This window comes from Zonotrichia leucophrys, chromosome 2, assembly GCF_028769735.1.
Source record: "Zonotrichia leucophrys gambelii isolate GWCS_2022_RI chromosome 2, RI_Zleu_2.0, whole genome shotgun sequence".
Taxonomy (NCBI): domain Eukaryota; kingdom Metazoa; phylum Chordata; class Aves; order Passeriformes; family Passerellidae; genus Zonotrichia; species Zonotrichia leucophrys.
The window spans coordinates 51394386-51419848 of record NC_088171.1 but is presented as its reverse complement, the minus strand read 5'-3'; the positions used below and the strand labels follow the sequence as shown (position 1 = coordinate 51419848).

At 36.8% G+C, this 25463-nt stretch overlaps 1 protein-coding gene across 1 annotated transcript in view; it reads left to right on the top strand.

Annotated features, from left to right (window-relative positions):
• CNTNAP2 (contactin associated protein 2) overlaps positions 1-25463 on the top strand; it is a 1031263-nt gene that overhangs the window by 330480 nt on the left and 675320 nt on the right. Inside the window, exon 3 of the mRNA XM_064704986.1 lies at positions 14403-14596. Coding sequence (XP_064561056.1) covers positions 14403-14596 — 194 coding nt within the window. The remainder of the gene's footprint in view (positions 1-14402; positions 14597-25463) is intronic.

The window sequence follows — 25463 nt, the reverse complement described above, 5'->3', positions numbered from 1 at the left end:
CTTTCTCAGGATGAAGAGCTCAAGGACTTGTACTTTCTCACAAAGCTTGTCCACATGGGAAGGATTCTTTCACATGTGAGAAGATTTTAGCACCTTTTTTGCATTGATGCTGGGTGGTATTTTAACTTCCCCAAAAAGGACATATTTAATCCATTGCAATACTGGTACCTTCTGGGTCACAGCGATTTCCATGGCCTCAAATTACATCAACAGTTATTCATGGCTAATGGAAAGTGGCATCACATCATAAAGGTACAGATCACCAAGAAACTTTTTAAAAGGTTGTAACACATTAAAAAGCTGATGGCTGTGGCAGAAGCATTGTTAAGTTTGTGACAGTGTGCAGTGTTCACCAGCCTGATTAAAAAATGTTTAATAAAAATTGTTGTGTTTTTGGAATTCTGGAACGTGCATGGAGATTTTGCAGATGCTCGATTCCTGAGGCTTGTCACTTCAGAAACTCAGCTTTAGTGTTGAAGAAACTTGTCACTGCAGATTTGGCATGATAGAGTGAAACACAATATGTTCTGACTTGCATGTAATCCTTCAGCAGATGAGCATAGCTCCAGGGATGTTGACATGACACAAGCTACTGTTTTAGATCATTTTCCATGGTGTGTGACAATGCTACCCTTAAACATGAATTTGTCAGGCAAAGTTGTACAAAGCAGGAGAAAACTGGTGGCAACTAAAACTATTTCAGTTACTCTGGATTCAAGGAGTTTTGTAATAAGAGCTACGAACGTTAAAATGTAGCCTGGATCCAAACATGCATTGTGCTAGGAGAGATGTAACTGAGAACTTCAAGTCTGTAAATAAAGATGGGTAGAGACCTTAGACTCTGAAGAATATTGTGTCCAGAATACTTCACATTGTTTTGCTGATTAAGAATCAAGTATGTTTTTTTTTTCTTCTGGATCTTTGATGAGGACTATTGAATCACAGTTGTCTTGGCTTTCAGATTTTTAAGTGAGTTTGTAAACCCCACACTTGATCTTGCATGTTGCTGACCTCATTACCTGGTTCCACAAGATGCACTTGTGTCTCCTCTAAGGTCATTGTGCAAATACTGACACTGCTCAATGCAATGAACTGTAAGCACAATATTCAGAATTTTAGACCTTGTAGCAGAATATTGATAAAGATAGCAAAATGGAGTTGCATCTGTAGTAGGGCAAGCTGAACCAGCTCTTATTTTTGTGAGTATTTTTGCACTTATGCAAGAAAATGACAGCTGAAGGAAGATGACATATTTTCTAGTCCCTTTTGGGATATGATAGGACATTTTCTAGTCCCATCACTGACTTCATTGTTTAACCATTGGTAATTGTTTTGTGATGAACTTTGCTTTTAAAACACTAGAATTTTTCTTCTTCAAATCCATAACTTCCTTTACAAGACAAGAGTTTGAAAGCCAATTTGCTAATTTGCTGGTCTTTTTGTGCTCGTTTCTACTTTTTTTTTGAGAATGAATTAAAGAAATTCTTTGTTTCTCAGTCTCCAGGAGCTCATGGGGGTCTTTGAGTATTTTTGGGGGTTTTATGGGGCAACCCTATTACTTTTTAAAAGTATTCAGAAAAAAAGGAGATTTTTTGACCATGAGATATCAGGCAGGAAAATATGAAAATTGAAGAGGTTCAGTTCTGGGCCAGTAAATTTCCCAACATGAAATATTTTAAAGAAATATTATATAAAGTGATATGATGAATAAGCAGAGGTCAATCTCATATGGAAAATCAATGTATTATCCTGATGCAGATAATAGTTACTAGTAATTATTATGCAATACGGAGAATTTTTTTGAGGCAAATTTAAAAAAGCAAGTGTGCAAAATCATGAGAATTTATTAGTGAGTTGTTTTCTGGAGCAGAAATATTACCTAGCTTTGCAAATTTAGCAATGGAATTTCAGGAAAGATTGGAGTCCCTATAGATTTGGGGTTCTTATTTAAGGAGAATAGGAAAGCTTTTAGGGAGGAGGGCTCTTCCTTAATGATCTTAATAATGTGAAATACTTTAGCCTATGTAAGACAGTTGTATCATACAATATTTCCTCATCTCATCTCTTTTCAAGGCTCTTCTCACAGGATGAATGCTCCAGTTCCCTCCCTTTTTGGTCTCCTCCACTGATTTTGGGGTAGCACAGGAAAATTACAACCCCCACTTGAATGGGAAAGTGGTGTCTGGAGTTGGAAAACAAAAGCTTCAAAAACAGGAGACATCAGGAGGAGAAAAAGAGAGCAAAGAGAGAACTCTTGAGTGATGCACACAAATGCACACAGCCTGGGAAAATAGAGCTGGGCCTGTCATTGAGACGTTGTGTGTCAACGTCCAAGGAAAAGCTGGTGAGGGGTAAAGTTTTGGCAGGAAAGTATTACAATCCATGAAATTAGAATGAGAAAGTGGGTGCCATGTTCTTTGAACAAATTAAGAACATCTCCAGGTTGGGTACCTTCATTCTCATGCGAAACTTTAATCTCTGACACCCGGTGGAAGGAAGGCACACAGCCAACCCAGTTTTCTGGAGTATGTCAGGAATAACTTGAGGATATATTATACATTTTGATAGATCAAATTAATATATGTTACAGACATACATTTTTTACTGGAGTAGGATTTGTGACAAATTTTCTTTGTAAAATCTATAGCAAATAAAACTTCTGTGCTCCAAATAATACTTTGCTTCTAGTAATAACAAAAAATAAATTCATTATAGTCATAAAAAATAAAAGAGAAAACTAGTTGCAGTGTCTTCATAAGCATTGGCTAGATCTTGTGACTCTGATTTTTTTGATGCTTAATTAGCATTGCCAAATCAGAAGCTAAATATTGGGATTAGATGCTTTTAAACCCACAATTAATAGCACATATTTTTTCTCTTTCATTCTTTTCAAAAAACCTATATTTAAAGCTATATTCTAACCATAATAGATAGAATTATCATATCTTGCTTTCTTTTCTTAAGCCATGTGGTTTTGCCTGTTTAACATTTTTATAGCACAATAATCATAGGATTCAATTTTTACAGAAGTAGTGATTTACCTACTTTAGTGCTTAGAAGCTCTTACTGCATACTTATTTCCTGGGCTTCTGCCATAAGGAAAATCCCTCTGTCTTCAGTAGAAATCATATCCATGTAACTGGAAGAAGAGAAACACTAACTGTTTGTGATAAGTGGCTTTCTTCAATATAAAAGTGAATCAGGAGAGCATGAAAAACTTTCTTACAGTTGCATGGATGTTCCTGGACAATTTAGTTTAAGCTGAAGTACTCTTTCCTTGACCAGGCTCAGCAGATGGAAATTTTCTTGAAGACTGTTAGTAAGACTTGCTTGTTTCAGGAAAAATATGAGCTTTATTCAAGAAGAGAATGATGTAACTTCTGTAAGGTCAGAGCAGCAAGCTCTGTGGGGATGAAACCTTTGGTTGTGCATTTATGGTAAAGTATGAGAAATTACTAGCTTTAGGAATACGGTATTCCTCAGAAAGTTTCAGAGTGCTGTTTATTTTCTCAGTTGTCTTTGTGAGGCAAATGGTGCGTTACAGCATCATACATGGACACAAACTAAAGTTATTTTTGTCCTCAATTAGGTCTTTGCTTGCCTGGGCATTGCTTCTGCCAAGTTAGCTTCTGTCTTTAATACATTTTTTTGTAGCTGTGGCTGTTTCTTAATCTGTCGACTGTTGCTTGGCACCAACAGAAACCATCTAGGTCCAATCTGCAGTCTAGCTGTTTGAGGTGGTGGGATTTTTTTTTTCCTTTTATTGGGGGAGTGGGTATATTCAGTTAGTCCAAACATGCAAAAGTTCCTTTTTCTTCTCAGCAGTGTTGAGTCTTGACTGACAGTGTTGAAAAAAACTACATTCAGAACAAGTATTTTAATCTGTAGCCTGAAGAGCTTGAATGAAGAGTGTGGAAGCAGCAGAGAGATTAATTTCTGCCTAGGGAGCCATGTCTTCCTAGGAGTGTTAGAGGGCTAACAGAGGTAGGGGGAGAAGTGGGATTGATTCAGGACACCTGAAGTTAAATCCTGCTTTGAATCCTCCCCCAGACTATGTATGTTGAACCCTCCTACTGTAAAGCCAACATTTCCATATTCTCGTCCTTTCTGTGGGTTAAAATTTAAAAAAGGAGAGTTGAAGTGTGCATTTGGGGCTCTTAATTTATTGTACTGTAATTTTTGAAATGCTCTGCTGAATGAACTTTGAGTTCTCATTAATTTATATTGAATAAAAATCCTAGCAGAATTTCTTACCCTGATTAGTGTCTAAAATGTATCAGATTAGTTAATCCCATGAGAGTAAATTAACATTTGATGCCACTGATAAGAGCACTGATACTTTTATTAGTGTTATAACTTTTTTGCTGGCTTTTTCTCCCCCTCGTATATTCTCACATGATTATAATGATTTTTGTATACAGTGCTATGTTTGGCTTCAAGGAGTATAAACTCATTAGGGAATCCTCATTGTTTATTAGTAGTTTACCACAGACTTCAGGCAAATTGCTGCCCTAAAAAGTTGAATTCTACAGTAGTATAGTTCTATCTCGAAATGAACATATTATTTTGGAAATTAAAATAAAGAAGAAAATTGTATCTCTGATGTTGTTGCAACTCTGCATATGATATCAATAAATGTTTTGCTATTAGCAAAATAAAAGGCATAATACGAGCTTTCATCACCAAAATGGATGCAGTACAGAGTAATTTTTAAAAATGGAATATATTTTCTTAATGGAGAGAATGGATAAGGATTTCGGGTACTGCTAGCAATAGGTGCGTCAAAGAAAAATATAATTATCTTTTAACTTTGCTAAAACAGAAAATGCCACAAATGCCTGGAATCATCTGTATATTAGATTTCAAAAGTCATCTCTCAATATTTCACAATTCTGTACTCCCGCCTGCTGAAAGAAAGCAGGAGAATTAAATGCATTTACTAGGACAGATTGAGCAGTGGTAGCTTATCTTCATGCATGGCACTGGTGCTATCAGAGCTCCTGTGATATCTTGAGCAAGGTATGATGTGCAGAAGCACTTGGAAACAGTGTCTAAGCAATGAGGCAGCTAAGGATGAGTCCTGTCTTTTCTCAGGATTGGGTCAATACCACATTGACACAAATAAGAGAGTAGTATATCTCCCTCTAACTGTTAATTTTCTAGGAAATTTGTACATGGAAAAGTCTCACAAAACTATTTCTGGCTATTCAGAAAATTTCAGTTGAAATGTCTGATTTAACTTTTTACTTTCAGTAATTTTGTTCCTCTTTAGGAAAATTCATTAGCTTGACTTTAAACTTTTTGTGGAAAATTATAAAAATGCGCACTGATTTTGCCACTCCAGAAGGAAAGAATATTTCAGACTGCTTTATTAACAATTTTGATCGTTGAGAAATCACCACCATTTGGGTTGAGACCAGCTTCGCATAAATTCCTGTAAAATGGGAATTCAGGTTTGAAATTTTGAGCAGATGTTAAAGTGTATAGAGGAAAATCAGGTTTAGCCTGGATAGGAAACACTAGGGAAGAGCCTTCAGCCTGAATATGTTCCTGAATGGATTTTTTCTTGCCAATCTCAGAAGAAGAACCTTATAAAAACCAGCAAACTAAAAATCCCAAGCCACAGCAACAGCACTACAAAAAAAAACTGGTAGAAATATAAAAAAAGTAACAGAGGAAAAAGTGTGCAGTCTTCAGATTCTGCAGCAGCCCAGGAGCTGAGCCCAAGTGGGTGTTGCAAACATCAGTAGCAGCCTGCAAAGTTTGACTGTTGACAATCATTAAGGGAGCTGGACTTCAGAACTACTTTATTTAATGTCTGGAGCCCAGTAGTTTGTTTGTTTTTTTCTACTTGCTGGGCTCAGACTCTTTAAGGTCCTGAAAGAGCTGGAGGGAGTACACCACGAGCAGGGCATTTCAAGGGTGATTTTTTTTGTCAGAGACCCAGACCTGGAGAATTGCAGTTAAAAAACATAGATAGAAAACAGACAGTGAGTAGAATGAAGTAATCATGTGGCTTCTACTTGCTCACAGAGAGCATTTCACTAGTGTTGTTTACACATCACAGGAACACTGGTGTATACTGAAGCAGAAAACCTGTTCCTTATAGGATCTCAAACAGCAGGTATCTGTAAGACTGGAGGTTTAGCTTTTATCCTTTCTGGCTGAAGACTTGTCACAGAACAGGATATGTAAGCAAGAATTGCATCATTTAATCATTTTTCGTGTGCAATAATTTGAGGGAAAAATATTAATCAAGATAAGCTAGAACACCATGATATAACTTTCAGTAATTCAGCTTAGGCTACCGTCAATTTGTGGGCTCAACTAATGGAAAAAGGAGATGACTTAGGTGACTAAAGTGTTTAGGCATCTCATTGCTATTGAAGTGTTATAAATCAGGTGCTGGAGTACCTTAATTCCTCTTTTTCTGGCATCTCTACTAAGGAAGGATCACAGCAGATGCAAGAAACTTTTGTAATGAGTTTGTATTTGTATTTTAAAATTATATGAATGCTATTCAGTCAAGGTCAGTTACTATTTGTCATCTGGCCAGCAATAAAATCTTGGATAACAATCTATGAATCAGGGCTCAATAGCTCAGCACACACCCTGCAGAGGAAGTATTAGTTCTCCATTAACTACACACTTGCTAGTTCTTGCCGGGAATATGACCTGAGTTGTCAGGAAAACCCCAGTGCTGCAATGCATAAACATGCAATGAGAGATTTGTGTCATGGTACTCGCAAAGGTGATGTGAGGAAAGGGAGATCTCTCTACTTCATCTTTTGTATGCCACTGTGGTTATTTTGTATGCAAGGGACTTGTATGCTGGGGTGCAGTGATCCGTTGCCTTGCCTCGACTTTCTGCCCAAAAAAAACAAGAAAACACCTCATGGAGAAGAAGCTGCTTGATGCCTTGAATACAGATGATGTGCACAGAATATTTAAATCTCGCCCCAGTTTTGTTTAAGATTCCATTAGGATGCAGTTGTGAACGAGCTTTTTTTTGCATATGTAATTAGAAAGCAGAACAGATGGGAAAGGCATAGTTTAAAGTGATGTGTTCATTAAAATAACCAAAGCTGCAAAGTGTTTGTTCCCCAACAGTGAATTCAGGATATGAGACTCCTTAGGTTTCTGACTTTTTTCCCCCCTACTTTGAGTCTGACAACTGTGAATGACAACAATGAGATCTCTTTTGCATCAATTTTTTGTTAGATATCACCACTATTCCTTAGGGCAGATTGACTGTTCCTTCCCTCATATGTGGTGTGTGCTCAGTTAAGATATACTAGGAAGCAGTGGGTATTAAGAAGCAGACACTACATCAAGGGATTTATTTTAATTGCATTTACTGTAAGAAAGATCTATTGGGATTTAAAAAATAATATACTGAATTTAATGTTCTTTTAAAAAAGATCTGTGTGGACTGTATCCTGATAACTACTGTTATCCCTTGGGTTATTTCTACTTTTAACTTTCATGTTTTTAAATGAAAATGAAATAATTTTAAGAAATATAATTAGGGGATTTTTTTATATATACGGAGCCTGTCTACTTTTTTACTAGAAGGCAAGTCTTCTAAGATTAGTCTAACATTGTTCAATAAATATCTGCTACAGTGAATAAGGGCTGATCCTTACTCTCCTCCATGGAAATAGAATAAAAATAGTTGTTTTACATAGTCTAAAAAATGAAAACCATACCCCCTTTATAGGCTTGCATATTTCAGCTGCTAATAAGGAAGGCTAATTTAAGGAATGCTTATTGGATATTTCCTATGTATTACCCCTGAAAAATGAGTCTTAATTAGATGTATTTTGTACTGAACTTAGAGATCCAGAGCTTACTCTCTCCTAATTTCTTCCACCCTTCTAGAAAGCTGTTTTAACTCATGGAGAAGTAGGTCAAAGATTGGATGTCATTTGCCAATTTCTAGTAAATATGATTTGATTTGGGGTAAATTCTAATAGTGAATTCTAGAGAAGAAGATATCTAGTTGTCATTTTTGTTCTCTTCTTCTCTCACGCTGCTACTTTCTCAGTATTTTTTTATGTTCTAAATATCAACTTTTGCTTCTCTTGAAGCTGAATGTTCATTATTTGCCCATCACTGATGTTTTGCATGGTCTCATCTGCAAATGCATCCCTGCTGTTATGTGCTAAAAAGAAGAGCTTTTCAAAAATGCAAAAGAAAATCCCTACCCTGAAGATAGGGAATGGATTATAAATCCAAATTTAGCCAGAACAGCAGATGGATACAAGAAATAAACAAATGCATGCTGTTTCTGATAAGGAAATAAATGTTTGTCCACGGCAGTATAAGGAAAAGATTGTTTCAATTAGAAATTAAGCCCTGTAAGAGGCCTGAAGTGTCTTTGTTGGAGGACTCTACCACGTACATGGTAAATGTGACCTTCCCTCAAAGCAGCTTGAAATGTAAAGTCTTCATTCATCCAAGATTTCTGTAAAAGCATAACTTTTCCCAGTGTGACTGGACCCACTGTAGTGTTCCAGGACTGGAAAGGACCTTAAAGATCATGTATACCTTCTACCAGACCAGACAGCCGTTTTCAACCTCACCTTGAACACTGTCAGGAATGCGGCATCCACAGCCTCTGTGGGTAACTTGTTGCAGTGTCTTACCAGCCTCTCAGTAAAGAGTTTTTTCCTGATGTCTAACATAAATCTACTCTCTCTCAGTTTGAAGCCATTCCCCCTTGTCCTGTCAGTACACACCCTTAGGAAAAAGTCTTTCTCTGTCTTTCTTGTATACTCCCTTCAGGCACTGGAAGAGTATAATTACTTTACCCCAAAGCCTTCTCCTTTCAAGGCTGAACAATCTCAACTTTCTCAGCCTGTCTTTATGGGAGATGTGCTCCAGCCCTTAGAGCATCTTGTGACTTCCTCTGGACTTATTCCAATAGTTCCTCATCCTTCCTTTGTTGGGGGTCTCACAGCTGGAAGCATTTAATTTTCTCTGTTTAATGTATTTATCTATTATAAAATGGACAGAGGAAGACAAGGCAAAAATGAAAACCTCCATTGACATCCTGCTTAACTGCAATAGTGACAAAGAGTGCAGCGGATTTATGCCATTTAGGAGTTTGGGTCTCTTATATTGTTTTCTAGGTACTGTAGAAAATGGCTGCCCATATTTTCTCTGAAGTTCAGTAAATGAATGATCTCAGTATTTCAAAGATTTCTTTTTTGTCTTGATTTATCTTTTATGTAGCAGAATGACAAGCAATGTCTTGGAAAATAGCAAGGTGTCAAATGGTATTGATTTCATGCTATGGCAGTGACCTAGAAAGTGCTATTTCTCATTGAAAGATTATGTTGTGATTTTCCCATAAAAATAAGATGATTCAAACTCTAGGAATGTTTCAGGCTACATAATTATTAAAAAAGGCATATTTTTTGCCTTGCTGAAAGGCTATAGAATTGCTCTATGATTAGACAAAATAATTCCCTGAATTGTAACTACCCCAAAACCTACATCTTACATCTATAATTTGCTTTCTAATTAAATTTCTGAGTAAGGATTCTCTTCTTTTTTTATACATGTCATTGAAACTTTTTTATTACTGATTTGGAAAGAGTAAAACACTAGACTTGCTGCAGTACTGGCATTTTTAATTTTGTTATTTGAAGTAAGGAATGATGAACAAATGAGACTAAAACAAGAATGGATTCTTCCTATGCAAATTAATGTTTCCAGTTTTCATCATGAATGGAAATGAAAGTCCCAAATTTTCAAAAGAATGATTTCTAAGTGAAACAGAAGAGACTTTCCAAAATCATCAGTGTCCCCCTTCTTATAGATCTGTAAACTCAGACAGATCCTATGACAGTTTGGATAAAAATATAAAATCTGTGAGCTTACCCCAGCTTTGCTGTTTACTGACAATTCATTGTGGGGAATGATGAGAAAGTAAGGCTAACTCATTTTGTTGGCTGTCTTTGTGTGCACTGAATGGGAGGTAACTCACTCCCCAACTTTGAATAAATAGGGAGCTGAAATGTGTGATTAATTAAAAGGAAGAAATTATACATGAAAAAATAGGCCCACATTGACTTAAATTCTTTATACTCCTTGAAATATATTGTGCATGTGTCATTCAGAAATAAACTATGTTTTTCATGCTGCTTTCTGTTCCACAGAAAAAAATTAAGGAATAAAATGCAATAAAAACAGAAAATATGTTGGAATATTCATAACTTAAAAAATTAAACCTTTGAACTTCATCTTCATTAGTATTGAAGCTAATACTGTTCGTTAGCAATCATTTTTGTTTGGTGCAAAATCATTAACAATTTTAACTTTTACAAGTTCTTAGAATTTTGAATATAGTTTTATGTCTTCTGCATGTCATGTCTTTGTTTCAGTAGTTTGGTCGGTCTGCAGTAGGAGCAGATCAAATGACTTGTTTTGAAAATAAAACTTCTTGAAATCGTTCATAGCTGCCTTTTACCAGCAATATGCTCAGGCTGGCTGTGCTTATTAAACTTATTGGCTTTTATGCATATGAAACTTTCCTGGATGCTCGGGGATATTTGGGCCACATGGTCAGTGCTGACTTTACTGTTGCTGGACTTGGAGTTCCCTGTCCACAGAAGTTCATGTACAGTCATTCTTGCTCAAGTTTAAATGAGTTGCCCTGTGTGTGGTGTAGAGTGCTATGTGGTATAAACCAGAGTATCTCATGACTCACTTGGTTCATGTCACTGGGTGAAATATTTTGACTGCTGATTGTGTGAATATGTTTAATCACATTAAATTCTGGAACAGCATAAAAATAAAAAATAGGAAGCAGATGTTGTTTGCAATTGAATTAATTGCACCATTATTACCTAAAAGCTCCATAAATGCTCCTTACCTTTTTAAGGAAAGTAAATTGCATTATATGCGTGTGTTTAGTATCTTTAAAACAATTTTTTAGTTGTAATCTCCTTCTAATTTGTAAGTCTATTGATTTCATTGCATATTGCCATATTTGTTGTTAATAGACTGTTCATGAAATAAAGGGAGCATTGTAGAAAAAAACATTTATCCAGTGCATATTTTTCTGCCATAATAAAAAGTAAAAATAATAAATGTAATAAAATTCAGGATATAGCCAAAAACTATTAAGAATTAACAGTTTACTCCAAGGTTTGAATAATAACTCTGAATAACAGTTATTCAGCAATTTTAATACACTACTCTAGTTTCAGTACGACGTAATGTTCCCTGTAATCTACTAACACGCTGTTATTTTGCTCCTTCCCTAAAGATAATTCATTATTCTTTCATAATGTGCTGGTCACAAAGTTCTGTTTATTTCAAAAATAATGACATATTGTGGAAATTAGGTTTGATTTCCAAATTCTTCACTCCTTCAAAAAGGCAAAATATGCAATTATCAGTAGCTCTTCTATTCCCAATCTAGTATCAAACCAAATTCTGAGTTCCAATGAAAAAGCAGGGTTTTTTTCAGCAAAATATTTAATGATATGAAGAACTGTGAGCATGTGAACATTTATGGGGATGTGAGGTTTTTGTATCTACTTAGATTGAATGGAGATACGAATGTGCTTAAATTTTTCCAGTGAATTCATGGTGTTTTCAAGTTTCCACAGTGGGGAAATTTGTATGTAAACCAACATTTTCATGACTTATTTATATTGTGTACCTGAAAATAAATATTTTGTAGGAGAAAAAAGGATCCCCAAACCACTAAAGGTTGCATGCATCAGTAACAAAATTAACAAAGTAGCCATCTCCCCCAAATTACAGAGCTTGGTGAATCAAAGTGGAAGAGGACAAATTTAATTGACGCTCACAGGCTGCTTCTGATGACTGGCTGATGGCTGCCCTGCCTGCTCAGAGTGACCACCGTTCCTTTGCCATGCTGATCTGCTCAGCAGCACATTCAGCTGTTATGCAGCATGTTTCTCCTTCATCCTTTGGACTATTAATTTCTTTGCTTTCAGAGAAAAGCCAGGAGGCAAATCTGAAACTGAGATATCGGATAATATTGTTTGCTGCTCTTTGCAACATTGACTAAAATTCTTGTCTCTTGCTTGGGAGAAATGTTTTTAGGGCAGTCTGTCTTGCAAAACTAGTGTTTCCATCTCATGACCTAGATATGACTACTGTCACATCTCTTTAACTTCTCTTAAGCGTGATGTAAAAAATGCTTCGTAACTCTTCTTACATAAAAAACAATGGAGGAAAGGAATGCTAGCACTTCAATTTTACAAACTTTTCAAAGGATTTGTAGGTGAAGACTCTTTAAAACCTACTTGAAATTTACAATGACTTTATCAATTACAGAAGGCCAAAGTCTTGTCTAAATAATATGAATGTACTAAATAAAGAAATTATTTATTTTTATGCTTCGAAGTCTTTTCCTTTAAATGTGCTTGACAAAATCTTCTGATTTAATTTAAATCTCCTGCGTTATGGTAAAAATAAAAAAATCTATTTTAACCTTCATAGCATTGTATTATGTCACACTTTTTCAACAATTGGACAGATGAAGGAAATTTTAGTGATTAACTTGTTTAACTTTGTCTTTCATAAAAAATTTTAAAGTGCTCACATTTGAGCCTTATTTTTCTTCGGTAGCCACAAAAGGATTTTTTTACCAAGATGCCTGTTGTACAGTGCCAACTTAATATCTTTTGCGTGCAATCAATCACAGATATGTCAGATTAAGGAGGATATTAGGATAGGGAGAGAAGACATCATCTCTGCTATTACAACAAGTATGTAGAGCTAACTCTTCCAATCTCCATGCACAGCAGTTATGAAGAAGCTGCATTCTGTTTTGAATGATCACTCTCTGCAAAACTAGATATAGTTGGAATTTGGGAATGTGTGGGAATATTTTTCCTGCAAGTGCTTTTCAGAAAGGGTGGGTTTTAGGGTTTGATTGTTTTGAATAGCATTTAACTATTCCCTACAGCGAAAGTATCCTGTTTATTTTCCTGGGTAGAGCAGGAAGAAAGCATCTATTGTAAATCTTGAGAATTTTAATGAATTAGTTGTCATTGATGTAGTGCTACACTTTTAATTACAATGAAACTCAACCATATAAGGCATCAGATCATCCTGTTGATATAATGACGTTAAAAAGTCCAATGACCTGCAAACATTAGCACCTGTAGCAGCTGAATGAGTTTTAGGGTTGTCTAAGACTGAGGCAATGCTGCCGCCTAATGATGGGAGCATATAAGATGCAGTATAGCAATGTTGCTTGTTTGGCAAGCAGGCAAGGCTTGTGACATCAATTGAAGACTGTAAGTGAAATTAAAAGCAATAAAAATAGGTCCATGGACTAGACTACATGATTTGATGGTGTGCCAAGACATTTATTTTGTTCAAAGCTAAAAGCAAAATAAAACCCCTGTAAATCACATCAAGTCTGTAAACATTTTGTTTTCTGTGTATTAATGTCTGTTATGATTATAAAGAGAATGATTCTCCACTTTTTCCCTATTTTGATAGATGAGGTTTTTTATTTCATGTATTTCCTAATGCTTACCATTATAATAGCTATATCATTATAATATCTCTCTGAGAAATTTTATTATTCTCTGAAGAATCCTAATACAGATTTCCCCTAAATATTTTTATTTCAGAATAAGAAATTACATTAACGTCTCAATACTACATTGATCTATGCATCACTGGCCTTCCTTATTTAGAACAGTTTAATGTAGTCTAGTGACTGAGAAGAATATTAATGGTATTACTGTCAAGTTAATTCATAGACCCATAAAGAGCAATAACACTTGTGTAAGGCATCTGCCAATGTAATCTGTGACAGCTTGTACAACCAGCAGATCAAAACTGAATCTAGCCCTGCAATACCTGCTCCTTTCTCAATTCTTCTGGTAGATCATTCAGGTTTTGCTCTCTAGAGAAACATAAAGAAGCAGAGAACTCGCTCTTATTTCCTCACTTTTTATCTGTATTACCTTTTCAAGTTGAAATGTTATTGAAAAGGCATAGAAAATCCAAAAAATTTTATTGATTTCCTCTGGCAAAGGAATTAATGGAAAATTGGTCAACCCTTGAAAAATTATAATTTGGCAAAAGGTAATAAACTGTAATTAAATCATTATAAAGGCATTGATTGGTTAGCAGGCATCCCATTAAATTATTATAATTATATTAAAAGTTTGATTAGGGCAATAGATTTAATGTACTTAAACCCTGTGCTAAAGTTTGTTCTGCCTTTTTTTTTTTTTTTTAAATGGGAACTCATATTTCTTTTGTATGTGTTCAAACTTTTTTGATATTCTATTCCTCTCAGCTGGGCTGATTTCCAGCAATCAGCATCTTCTCAATGAGTTCCCATCAAAGCGACTGCCTGAGATCTAAATCTCCCTTCTGCTTCTTCACAACAGGTGCAGGAGGTTGGTCTCCATCAGACAGTGATCATTACCAATGGCTGCAGGTGGATTTTGGGAACAGGAAGCAGATCAGTGCTATTGCAACCCAAGGCAGGTACAGCAGCTCCGACTGGGTCACTCAATATCGGATGCTCTACAGCGATACAGGGAGAAACTGGAAACCGTACCACCAGGATGGGAACATCTGGGTGAGTAATTGCTATGAAATGGAGGTGTGTGCTGTAATGATAATATTGTCAGTGGTTTTTTTGGAGTTCTATGACTTGTACAACCCTTCATTGTTTATATCAGGACAGAGCAGAGCTTTGCTCAAAACATGGTTATTTAGGATGCAGCTGCTGTCAGGAGGGCTGTCCCCAGATTAGCAAACACATTTTGGGATGACAGTATTTAGCAGAATATACAAATTTTTTTTGGTTGCTGGTATTGCTCAATGGGTCTCTCATGCTTTGCTTCCTCTTTCCTTTTAACTAATTTTGCGGAGTGAGATGAAATAGTGGTTTTGAAAATTCTTTGGTTAAAATTTTTGAAGATAATTTCTTCTTGTGTATACATGTGCTAGAGAACAATTTTATCATGTATGTAGTATTTTCCATGTAGGTGCTGCAGGGATGTGTTTGTTTTAGCTGGGATGGAGAGCATTTTCTTCACTAGCTAATGTGGGAATGTGTTTTGGATTTGTGCTGGGAAGAGCATTGCTAATTCAGGGGTGATTACTGCTGAGCGGTGCTTGCATGGCCTGAAGGCCTTCTCTACTTCTCACCCTTCTGCAGCAAGTAGGCTGTGGGTGCAAAAGAAACTGTGAGGGAGGGACAGCCAGGATAGCTGATGCCAGCTGACCACTGGGAAATCCCTTACCACAAGGAATCACAGCTCAATGTAATTCTGGGGGAAGGAGGAAGAGGGCATATTCATATTTGGAGTGATGATATTTGTTGTCCAGTTACATGTGATGGAGTCCTGTTTTCCTTGGGAATTGGCAGACAGCTTTCAGCCCATGGGGAGTGGTGGATGAGTTCATTTATGACTTTGCTTGATGTGGCTTTTGCTTTTGCTTTTACCTATGAAACTGGCTGTATCTCAACCCATGAGTTTTCTCACTTTTCCTGTTCTCTCCCTCATGCCACCATGGGGGAGTGAGTGAACAGCTGTGTGGTGCTTAGCTGTTGGCTGAGGTTAAACCATGACAATGGGTATTTATGCTATAAGCATTTTAGGAAAAAAGCATATAATTTGGCTCTGTTTTTACGTTTTTTTCCCATGGATAAACTGCTAATTTCATTCTTGCTGAAAACACTAGCCTTCCATTTTGCTGACAAAAAGATGATAGCTATTACTTAACATTCCTATACTCATAACATTTTTTTCAGATGGTATTCTTTCCCAAAAGTATACTTTGAAAGCAGAAAAATGCTATTATTCTTTCTGAAACCAAATTAAGAGATTAGCTATTATATAAAAGCAGACAAGATTTAACACAGTGATATTTTAGATTCACATTTTTGCCAGGTGCTTCTCTTATTAAGGTCTGTTATTAAAAATTAATGTAAAATATAGACCATAAGGTGAATGATTTTTTTCTGTATAAGAGAAACTCAGTTAATATGTGGAGAGTGTAGAAACAGGAATTTTTTATTACAGTATTGATTTATTGAAAAAATTTCTTCCATGTGCCAGATAGGATTTGGAAAGAGGGAGAATTTAAAGCTGGGGAGGTGGACAACCTTGAAGAGAAAAAATATTGAATTTTGTTTAGATTCCTTGGAACTTGGATATGAATATAATTCATCAGAGTATGGGACAACTTATGCTTAGCTTGATGAATATAAAAAATTCTCTTTTAAGGCCACTTACTGCAAACACTAAACGCTATAAATATTTTTATATTCCTACTCTAAATGTATAAAAATTTCTCCAACCACTACTGTTGAAATCACCAAGAATGGGAGAGAGCTTTGCAGCTGGCTGAGTGAATAATATATAAAGCAGAATACTTAGGCTGAGGAAAAATATGTTCTTAATAACTTTTAGTGATGCCTAGTTTGGTTGATTTAGTCACAGCTGTGATTGCTTGTTTGCAAAGCAGACCAGCTTTCCAAGTGAGGGCTTTATAGCAAGTCTTTATTCTTATACTGTCACTTAATATAAAAATATTGATAGCTTCTTCATGCAAGAACATTTCATTTTTCTCTTTATTAGCACTTATGCATGCTTGGTGGATTTAGAGGAATACCACTGGTCTGTTATTGACCATTGACATCACTTGCAAAAGAGTGTGATGAGCCAGGAAGGTCTGCTGCTTTTATTTGGAATGCTCTCTTTGGATATATGTTAGCAAGTTGGTTGCTGCCGTACTGCTATTGTTCATGTCCTAAAATTTTTGTCCAATATTAGTGAAGTAGATTAAAAAATAAATGCTACTCTATCTCCTCTTTCTTTTAAGAGTAAAAGTAGGCTGTTACCAAAAAATAAAAATGCCACAGTTATTGACTCTAGTTTGCCTAAAATAGTATTGCTTTGGTGGTTAAATGATGTCTCAGCTTTGGTTTTATCTTGGAAACACCATTTATTCATTATTAATGAATATTCATCTAAATTTGTTCCCAAAACAGGGGAGGTGCATGGAGAAATTCTGTGGTCCTATTGTAGTGGTATTGTTACAAGGAGACAGACCTTCCTGATGTGAAAACAGAATGGATGGAAAATCTGCACCAATCCTCCATCTAGTGTCAATTTGTACAAGAAATTAAAAGCAGTGGTAGTAGCTGTTAGGTCCAGACTAGACTACATAAGCCAAGTATCTATCATAGGCACTTTAAATTCATAAAATCAGATTGTTCTTGACTGAAATGACTGTGGTGATCTTAAATGTCTCATTCTGCTGGCCTTAAAAACCTTTTTAGAAAGAATTTATTCTTTACCTTTGCGTTTGTATCTTTTAAGAGATTTATCCACAAGAGAAATACTCTATGCAGCCTTTGTTTAAAACCCCTCTTCCATCACCTCTACGACTGAATGTCATTGTTTTCTGACAACAGTAAATTTAAAATTAAATGCAAAAACAAATTAAAAGAGCAAAAGAGTAGTGCAAAGTTCAACCATATTTAAGACTAAAGTAGTTATGATATCAATTGACACTGAGGATGTGATGTGAGAAACAAAGGGAAATAAAGCTAAATATATGAAGAGAGAGAGAAAAGGAGAAATCACTTGCAATAGGGATCTAGTCAGGAACAAAACATTATAATCTGCATAAAAGGCTGAAGTGAACTCTTCTGTATGTGTTAGTCAGGGAGGGAAAGGAGTTCTATAATTACCTCCTAAGTAGGAGAGAAATCAAAAGGCTCTCAGGAAGTCTGTGATGGGGAAAGTGCTTTCAAGGTGAATTTAGAGTAAGCTTCCCAGTTCTGTGAAATAGATTTTGTGACCCCACCCCTCCTGGGCTTTTGGATATTTTCAATTTTCATGAATTTTAATAAGATGAGTGAATGTGGCCTCTTTCCATAAAATGCCTAGCAACTAGAGAATTTTGATCACCTCTCCTACCTTCACTCTTGTAGTCTGAGATTCTAATTTTGATAGGTCATGAGGTTTTCCTTTGTATGTCAATCCACTGGGGTGTTTCATGTACACAAAAAAAACCTCTCCACTTTGTTTTGGTATAGATGCTCATTTTAGTTTCTGTATCAATGCTATTTGCCTAATGAACACATACCAGACATGATTCTGCATATAATACTGTTTCTATTTGCTAGCTCAGTTATAGATGATATAAATATCTCACCTTAAGCATAATGCAAATATGCTCTATAGCTATAAGACATCTTCTGAAACATTGAGACTCAAATTTTATGCATCAGTGGCAGAGGCCCAGCCACTGATGGGCCTTAGAACTTGATATCAGCCCTCAGTCATCTCATAATTTTATTCTTGATGATATCAAAGTCACAGAATCAGAGAATAAGCTGTGTTGGAAGGGACCCACAAGGGTCACGGAGTCCAACTCCTGGCCCTGCACAGCACCATCTCCAAGAGCCACATCATATGCCCAAGAATATTGTCCAAATGCTTCTTGAGCTCTGTGAGGGCTGGTGCTGTGACCTCTTCCCTGGGCAGCCTGTTCCAGTGCCTGACTACCTTTTTCTAATATCCAGCCTAAATCTTCCCTGACACAACTACAGTCTATTCCCTGGGGTCCTGTCACTGGTCACCACAGAGGAGAGATGAGCATCTGCTCCTCTCTTCCCCTCATAAGAAGGTTGTAGACGGCAATGAGGTCACCCCTCAGTCTTTTCTGTGCTAAACAGGCTGAGTGACTTCAGCTGCTCCTCACAATGCTTCCCCTCAAGGCCCTTCACCATCTCAGTTGCTCTCCTTTGGACACTCTCTAACATCTTCATGTCTCTCTTGTATTGTGACATCCAAAACTGCCCCCAGCACTGGAGGTGAGGCCTCCCCAGTGCAGAACAGAGCAGGACAATCCCCTCCCTTGCCCCACTATTGATCCTGTGCCTGATGTACCCAGGACAGGCAAGGCCCTCCTGGCTGCCAGGGCACTGCTGGCTCACATTCAATTTGCCACTGACCAGAACCCTCAGGTCCTTTTCTGCAGTGCTGCTTTCTAGCATTTCATTGCCCAGTCTGTCCATACACCCCATGTTGTTCCATCCCAGGTACAAATACAGCACTTTCCTCTGATAAACTTCATATTGTTGATAATTTCTCAGCCCTCCAATTTGTCCAAGTCTCTCAGCAGGGTCTCTCTGCCTTCGTTGGAGTCAACTGCTCGTCTCAGTTTTGTACCACCTGTGAACTTGCTTAGTGTCCCTTCAGGTGTCCAAGTCATTTATGAGGCTGTTGAAGAGCACAAGGCTAAGGATGAAGCCCTGCAGAACTCCACTTGAAATCCCACAGGTCACCACTCTGATGTCACTCCATTCACTGAAACCCTTTATGCCCAACCCATAAGCCAGTTTCTCACCTGTCACATAATGTGTTTATCCAGCTGTGGACTGCACATTTTGTCCAGAGGCATACCAGAAAGTATCAAAAGTTTTACAGAAAATCCAAAAATATTATGGTAATTATGAGTAAAAATAAAAGAGAAAGGTGGAGTGTAGACTCTCTGCACATGACCTCCAAATTATATTCTGCACCTGATTCTTATCTTCAGCATCAGTGGAGCTGCAAAGATGTAAATGAAAGCAGATTTTGAGATTTTACTTTATTACAGAAAATTTAGATGTTAACAAAGTGCCTGCTGCTACAATTGAAAGCAGTTATGTATTTCTGATATTGTTCTTTTTCTTCCAGTTTAATTAAACGTAGAATGTGTTATGCATAACATCTGCTTTGGTATTATTTTTATTGTTGAAAAGATATTGAGTGAGTACATAGTTTTCACTATGAATAATGATTTTTGAAAAGGAATTTAATTTATGTACTTTCCTACTGGCTTCAAAACTTTTTTTTTTTTAATTTTATTACTTCTGAGTCTCTTTCCTGTTTTAGGTGAAATAGGCAGGAATCCACTGAGTTAACTGTAAAATGAACTTTGCATTTCTCTGGGAAATGAGGAATAAACTGCTGTTTAGCAATGTATTCTCTTCATTTATGTGAAGAGAATTTACATGGTTCCCCTTGGTATTGAAGGAAGTTCCTACAGCACAGTGGATTTAGCTTTTACAGGAAAACAACTCTCAGCATTTCAGAATATTTTGCTCCAGGATTGAGCCAAAAGTCATTGTGAAAGAAGCTCATGTGAGTTAGATAATTAACTTTTTCAAGCTGTGTGAGATTTCAGATGTTTGATACTCTTGGGTGCCTTTGGAAATACCAACCATCAGACAGGCCTAAAGTAACATTTAATGACTAGATAGATATAAGGAAATCATATGCAGCTCTACCTAGCTGAAATTATGTGAAAGCCATCTGCTCAGAGCTTCTGTTCATATTGACATGCATTTTCTGGTGAGATTATTCCAAGAAAAAGTTGCAAGACTTATCACATTCCCAAGTCCCTTCTGCCTGCTCTAGAGAGCAACATTTTCAGCTAACAAAGGACTTAGTGCATACATCTTAGAGTACAATGATTTGTGTATAGCAACTACAATTGAAGAGGAATAAATTCTAGCATCCACCCACTATGTCAGGACATGCAAGAATTATTTGCTTTGTGAAATCTGTCACTGCTTTTTCCCCTGAGAGATAACTTACATCCATTACCCCCAGCTGAATATTAATGAAGGATGATATGAAACAGTTCTTGAGTTGGATATTTAATGCCATTTTCTTTTTTTGTGTTTACTTCATAAGATCTTAACTGGCAACTTACATCATAGGAAGATTTACTGGGTTAATGGGCTTATAGGCCTGGAAATTTTGTCCTTTTTAAGTACTTCTATTGAATTACATTATTTTATTAAACCAATTTGGTTTACATGACATTATACTTTTTTATACTTATGGGAACACTTAGAAAATATGAAATGTGATTAGAGTGGTCTGTGACTTGCCATTTGTTGTTTCTGGGCTCTTACTAGAATATCAGACACTGTGCAGACATATTTAAACATGGCAAAGTGGTTTGATATATTAATCAGTGCAAAAGTTTTGGCTTGTGTTTATAAGTCTTTTGGAAATGTTGTTTTTTATGTAATGACTAATCCTATCTGGAAGGATTTTGAATGGTATCTTCTTGTCTCCTTAGCAATGTCTCAAGGTTACCAATGTCATAATCACTGACTTTTAATTCTCTGCATAATTTATTACTAGAAATGTCTTTTTTCCTCTTTTTTAAAAAACTTTCCTTTCATGGTGGGGGAAGCAAGGGGGAAAATTTTCATTTTCCTCTTGCAATTTCCTGTGTGACTTTTGTTAATTTCATTGTGCCTTACCCTGCCTGGATCCTGTGCCTCTGAGGACCAGTCTCCCATAACTTTATCTTATAACGATTGTTCCATTCACTTGCAACAGCCAATATCACCTTTATGGGTGTATTGAGAGAATGAGGAGTCATAACTCCCACCCAAGTCACTTTGTCTCAGCACTTAGTGGACATTCCTGACCTATACGTTGAGGGCCTCTAACTGAAAGGGTATGGACACAGAAAAATATTTCTTCGCCTGTAGTGAATGTACTATTACATTAGGTCTCTTATAGACCTAATGTAATAGTCTCCATTATTATGTCAAATAAATATGATAAAGTTTTGATAGGACACCTTTAGAAATTCAGGCAGTTGCTGAAATGGAAGTTTTAGAAACCCTGAAGAAAAGAAAGTTGTAGATAAGCATCGGTGCTCTCCGGATGAAGCCTGTTTCCTAATCTACTCTTCTCCATGTGAAATCTGTTAAGAGAAACTGTGAAGATTTTTAAATGCATTTAGAGAAACATACTTGGGGTTATCTGAAATATCATGGCAAAATATATCTATGCCAAATGCTGTCACAGCCACAGACTGTATTTGTATTAAAATGTCAGAAGATCTGATAGCCTTTTAAATGTTGGAATACTAAGATTAACACCAAACTGGGCTAAACAGTAATGCTAGTTTAAACTACTGACTTTTTGGAAAAAAAAATATATATAGATACTTATGTGTCTCTATCTATTAATGTATTTTATGTGTGAAGCTATATCCTGCCTAGAAGACTTTCTAAGTATATTTTTGCTTAGAATCTTTGAAACCACATTTTTGCAGGAAGAAAGACCTCTAATATTTTTTTTAGCAGAAACATGGGGTTGTGAGTTTGCTTATAACTGTAAGTAACATCTTTAAATGGAAAATAAGCTGGCATTTGGAAATTGATTGATCAGATGGAAAGTTATTATCATTTTCAATCTAAGGTGGTATTTCTGTTATTGAAAGAAAGATTCTATAGTTGTTAGGCTATCTACAGAGGCACAAGCAGAATAATTTTTAATCTATCACAGAGTATGCCAGGTAAAGAGAAGACATAATTCCTCCTAGTGTGGTGGCAGACAGCATTCCAGCCCTCCCCTGATCCTGTACAAGCCATTAAAAAATTGGGATAACATATGAGAGGTATGCAGTGTAGTCTGATAGAAGGTTTCCATTCTAAAGGATTATTTTCTAATCTGTTGTTTTTAGCCTGAGGACTCCTTGTCTGTTTATGTTAAACCATCCAATTTTAAACACAGACATCTAAAGGCAGGCACCTAAATCCAGTTTTTAGCTCTCAGATGGCTTGATTTTCAAATACCTAAGAGTGTCATCCTCTGACAATGAATACAATGCACAGGTCCCTAAGCCAGCCCAAAAGACTACGTGGTGTATCTAATCAGCTCAGCTATGACAATAGTCACAGTCATGGCTCCATGGTATCACATCTAGGCTAACATATCTTTGTTGAGTGCATCAATAGTCACTTAAAAATCCTAGCATAGTTATCTAGATCACCCTTAATCCCCTCCAGGAAGCCTGAACACATGCTTAGGTGATAGTACCAGAGGAGAATTTTCAAAGATTATACATTTTTACAGGTTCTCTCTAGAAACACTTTTGAATGTCTAGATGAAGTCTACTGAATATGAACAAATAAAATGGACTGTAATGATTTCCTTGTGGCTTGTCAACCCTCTTTTGTTTGGCTACAGTATATAAATATACCAAATAATTTATGAGACACTTATAGAAGAAGGGCAGCCTATGACCAAAAGTTTGATTTAGGGTATTTCTATTGTTACTGGATACTGATTTTTAATTTTACATCATGTCTTGGATAAAAAGGGTCACACTAGGGTAGTGTAGCTAATGTCTCATTTGATAAAAGTATGGCTAGAAATAGGAATTCCAGTGATCTTCACAGATGTAAAAAAAAACTCCAAACAAGTAATGATAAATGCATTTTATTTGCTTTAAGTTAAATTAGAAAATGTAGAGTTACAAAGCATGAGTCCTGCTTTTTACTTAGTCATTCTATTTTGTTATGTTAAAAGACTTTTGCAGTGTCTTTGCCTTACATAATAGAATAACCAGCTCAGGGTGCTGCACCTGGGTCAGAGCAACCCCTGCTATTAACACGGGCTGGGGGATGGACAGATGGAGAGCAGCCCTGGGGAGAAGGCCCTGGGGGTGCTGCTGGATGAGAGGCTGGACATGACCCAGCCATGGGCACTCACAGCCCAGAGACACAAACATGCCCTGGGCTGCCTCCAAAGCAGCGTGGGCAGAGGGGAGAGGGAGGGGATTCTGCCCCTCTGCTCCTGTCTGGTGAGAGCCCACCTGCAGGGCTGCATCAGCTCTGGGGTCCCAGCATGGACCTGCTGGAGTGAGTCCAGAGGAGGCCACAAAGATGGTTAAGAGGATGGAACACATCTCTCTTGAGGACGGTCAAAAATACTTTGTTTTTTGAGTCTGGAAAAGAAAAAGCTTCAGGCTGACCTAATTGCAACCTTTTGATACCTGAAAGGAGCCTATAAGAAAGGGAAAGGGACCTTTTACAGGAGCATGGAGTGACAGAAAAAGAGGGGATGGCCTTAAATGGAAAGAGAATAGGTTCAGATCAGATATTAGGAAAAAAAGTCTTTACTTTTTTACCTACTTCTCTAGGTTACCTAGGGAAGACATGCCCCATCCTTGGACCTGTTTAAGGCCAGGTTGGATGGAGCTCTGAGCAACCTGGTCTAGTGGAAGGCTCACAGCAGGGGAGCTGGAACTAGATGACATTTAAGGTCCCATCTAACCCAAACCATACTATGTTTCTTTGAATACATTTCTATACGCAGCTGTCAAAAATCTGATCTGTTAAGAAACTTCTTTGGTTTCTTCCTAGTTTTTCCCCCATGAAGCTCAAGAGGAAGTTGTCCAAAGAGGTTTTGAGGAAGCTGAACCAAGCAACATGCTGAAGTTCCTTACAGCCTTTTCATTCTGGATGATGACTGAGATTTGTCCAAACAGCTAACTGTTGAAATGAAGAGGCAAATCAACTCTAATATATTCTGTGTTTGGTGCATATGGCCTTTATTTATCCTTTTAATTTACAGCCCCTTTAATTTATCCTTTTAATTACAGTTTCTGTGGTGAGATGCATCATAGAATATCCTTAAGTGTTAAGAAACTTCAGATATTAGTTCTAAATTCAAGGCAAACCCCATTGGTAACACCAATAGTTTACATTTTGTTTTCAATAGTGCATGTGAAATGTGACTTAAGTTCTGATCCATTAAATGCTCCTGTGCCCAACTTCAAATGTTGAAATTAAAGTAATGAAACTACATGTTTGAAATTAAGTATACATCGTCAGAGAGCATATTCAAGTGTGTTGGTATAATATTTACAAAAAAAGGAGCAACGGCCTGACTGAAATTCTTTGTGCAGTACCATATGACATATTAAAAATCTTAGATAACTGTTAGGCAGGTGTAAAACAGGAAATGTTCTCTTTGTTTCGCCCTGGCAAAAATTAAACTGTGCACAAAGCTGTGGGACTTCAGTCTAGTGCTTATTTGATGGATTTTTTTAAAAGGTTTTTGGTTCTTCCTTAATTAATTAATTTCCTTTTTAATTAATTATTAATTAATTAAACTGAAAGGTACTCCTATCAGGAGAACACTTAGGTTGAGACAGCTACACGCTGAAAATACTAAAATCCTTATACTGGGAGATGGTCACTTTACTTTTCTCTATAATATACCCTGTAAATATTTCTGTTAGGCGGAATAGATGGGTTTGTGCTGGCACATGAAAGACGTGGTTGTGCAATTCAGGTGGAAGAAAGGCCTTTTGCTGTACTGCTTCTGTGGCCTGGGAGGTGTGGTATGAACAGAGCATAGCTTGCAAAAGTCGTCTCCCATTTGCCCCTTGGCTGATTAGGTGTTATCTCTCTGCTGGAGATGTAGTTGATTACCTGGGAGCAAGTGATGGTTGAATCAATGAGCATTCACTTCAATGTATATTTTTGGGCTTGTCCATATGTGGAATTGTACTTTTAGCATCTGGTTCTTCCTAGAGAACTGGTACTTGCTAAATGGGGAGACTGGAAACTAAGATTTGCAAAAGAAAAGGTGAGATAATGCATCCTGGGGAGCTGT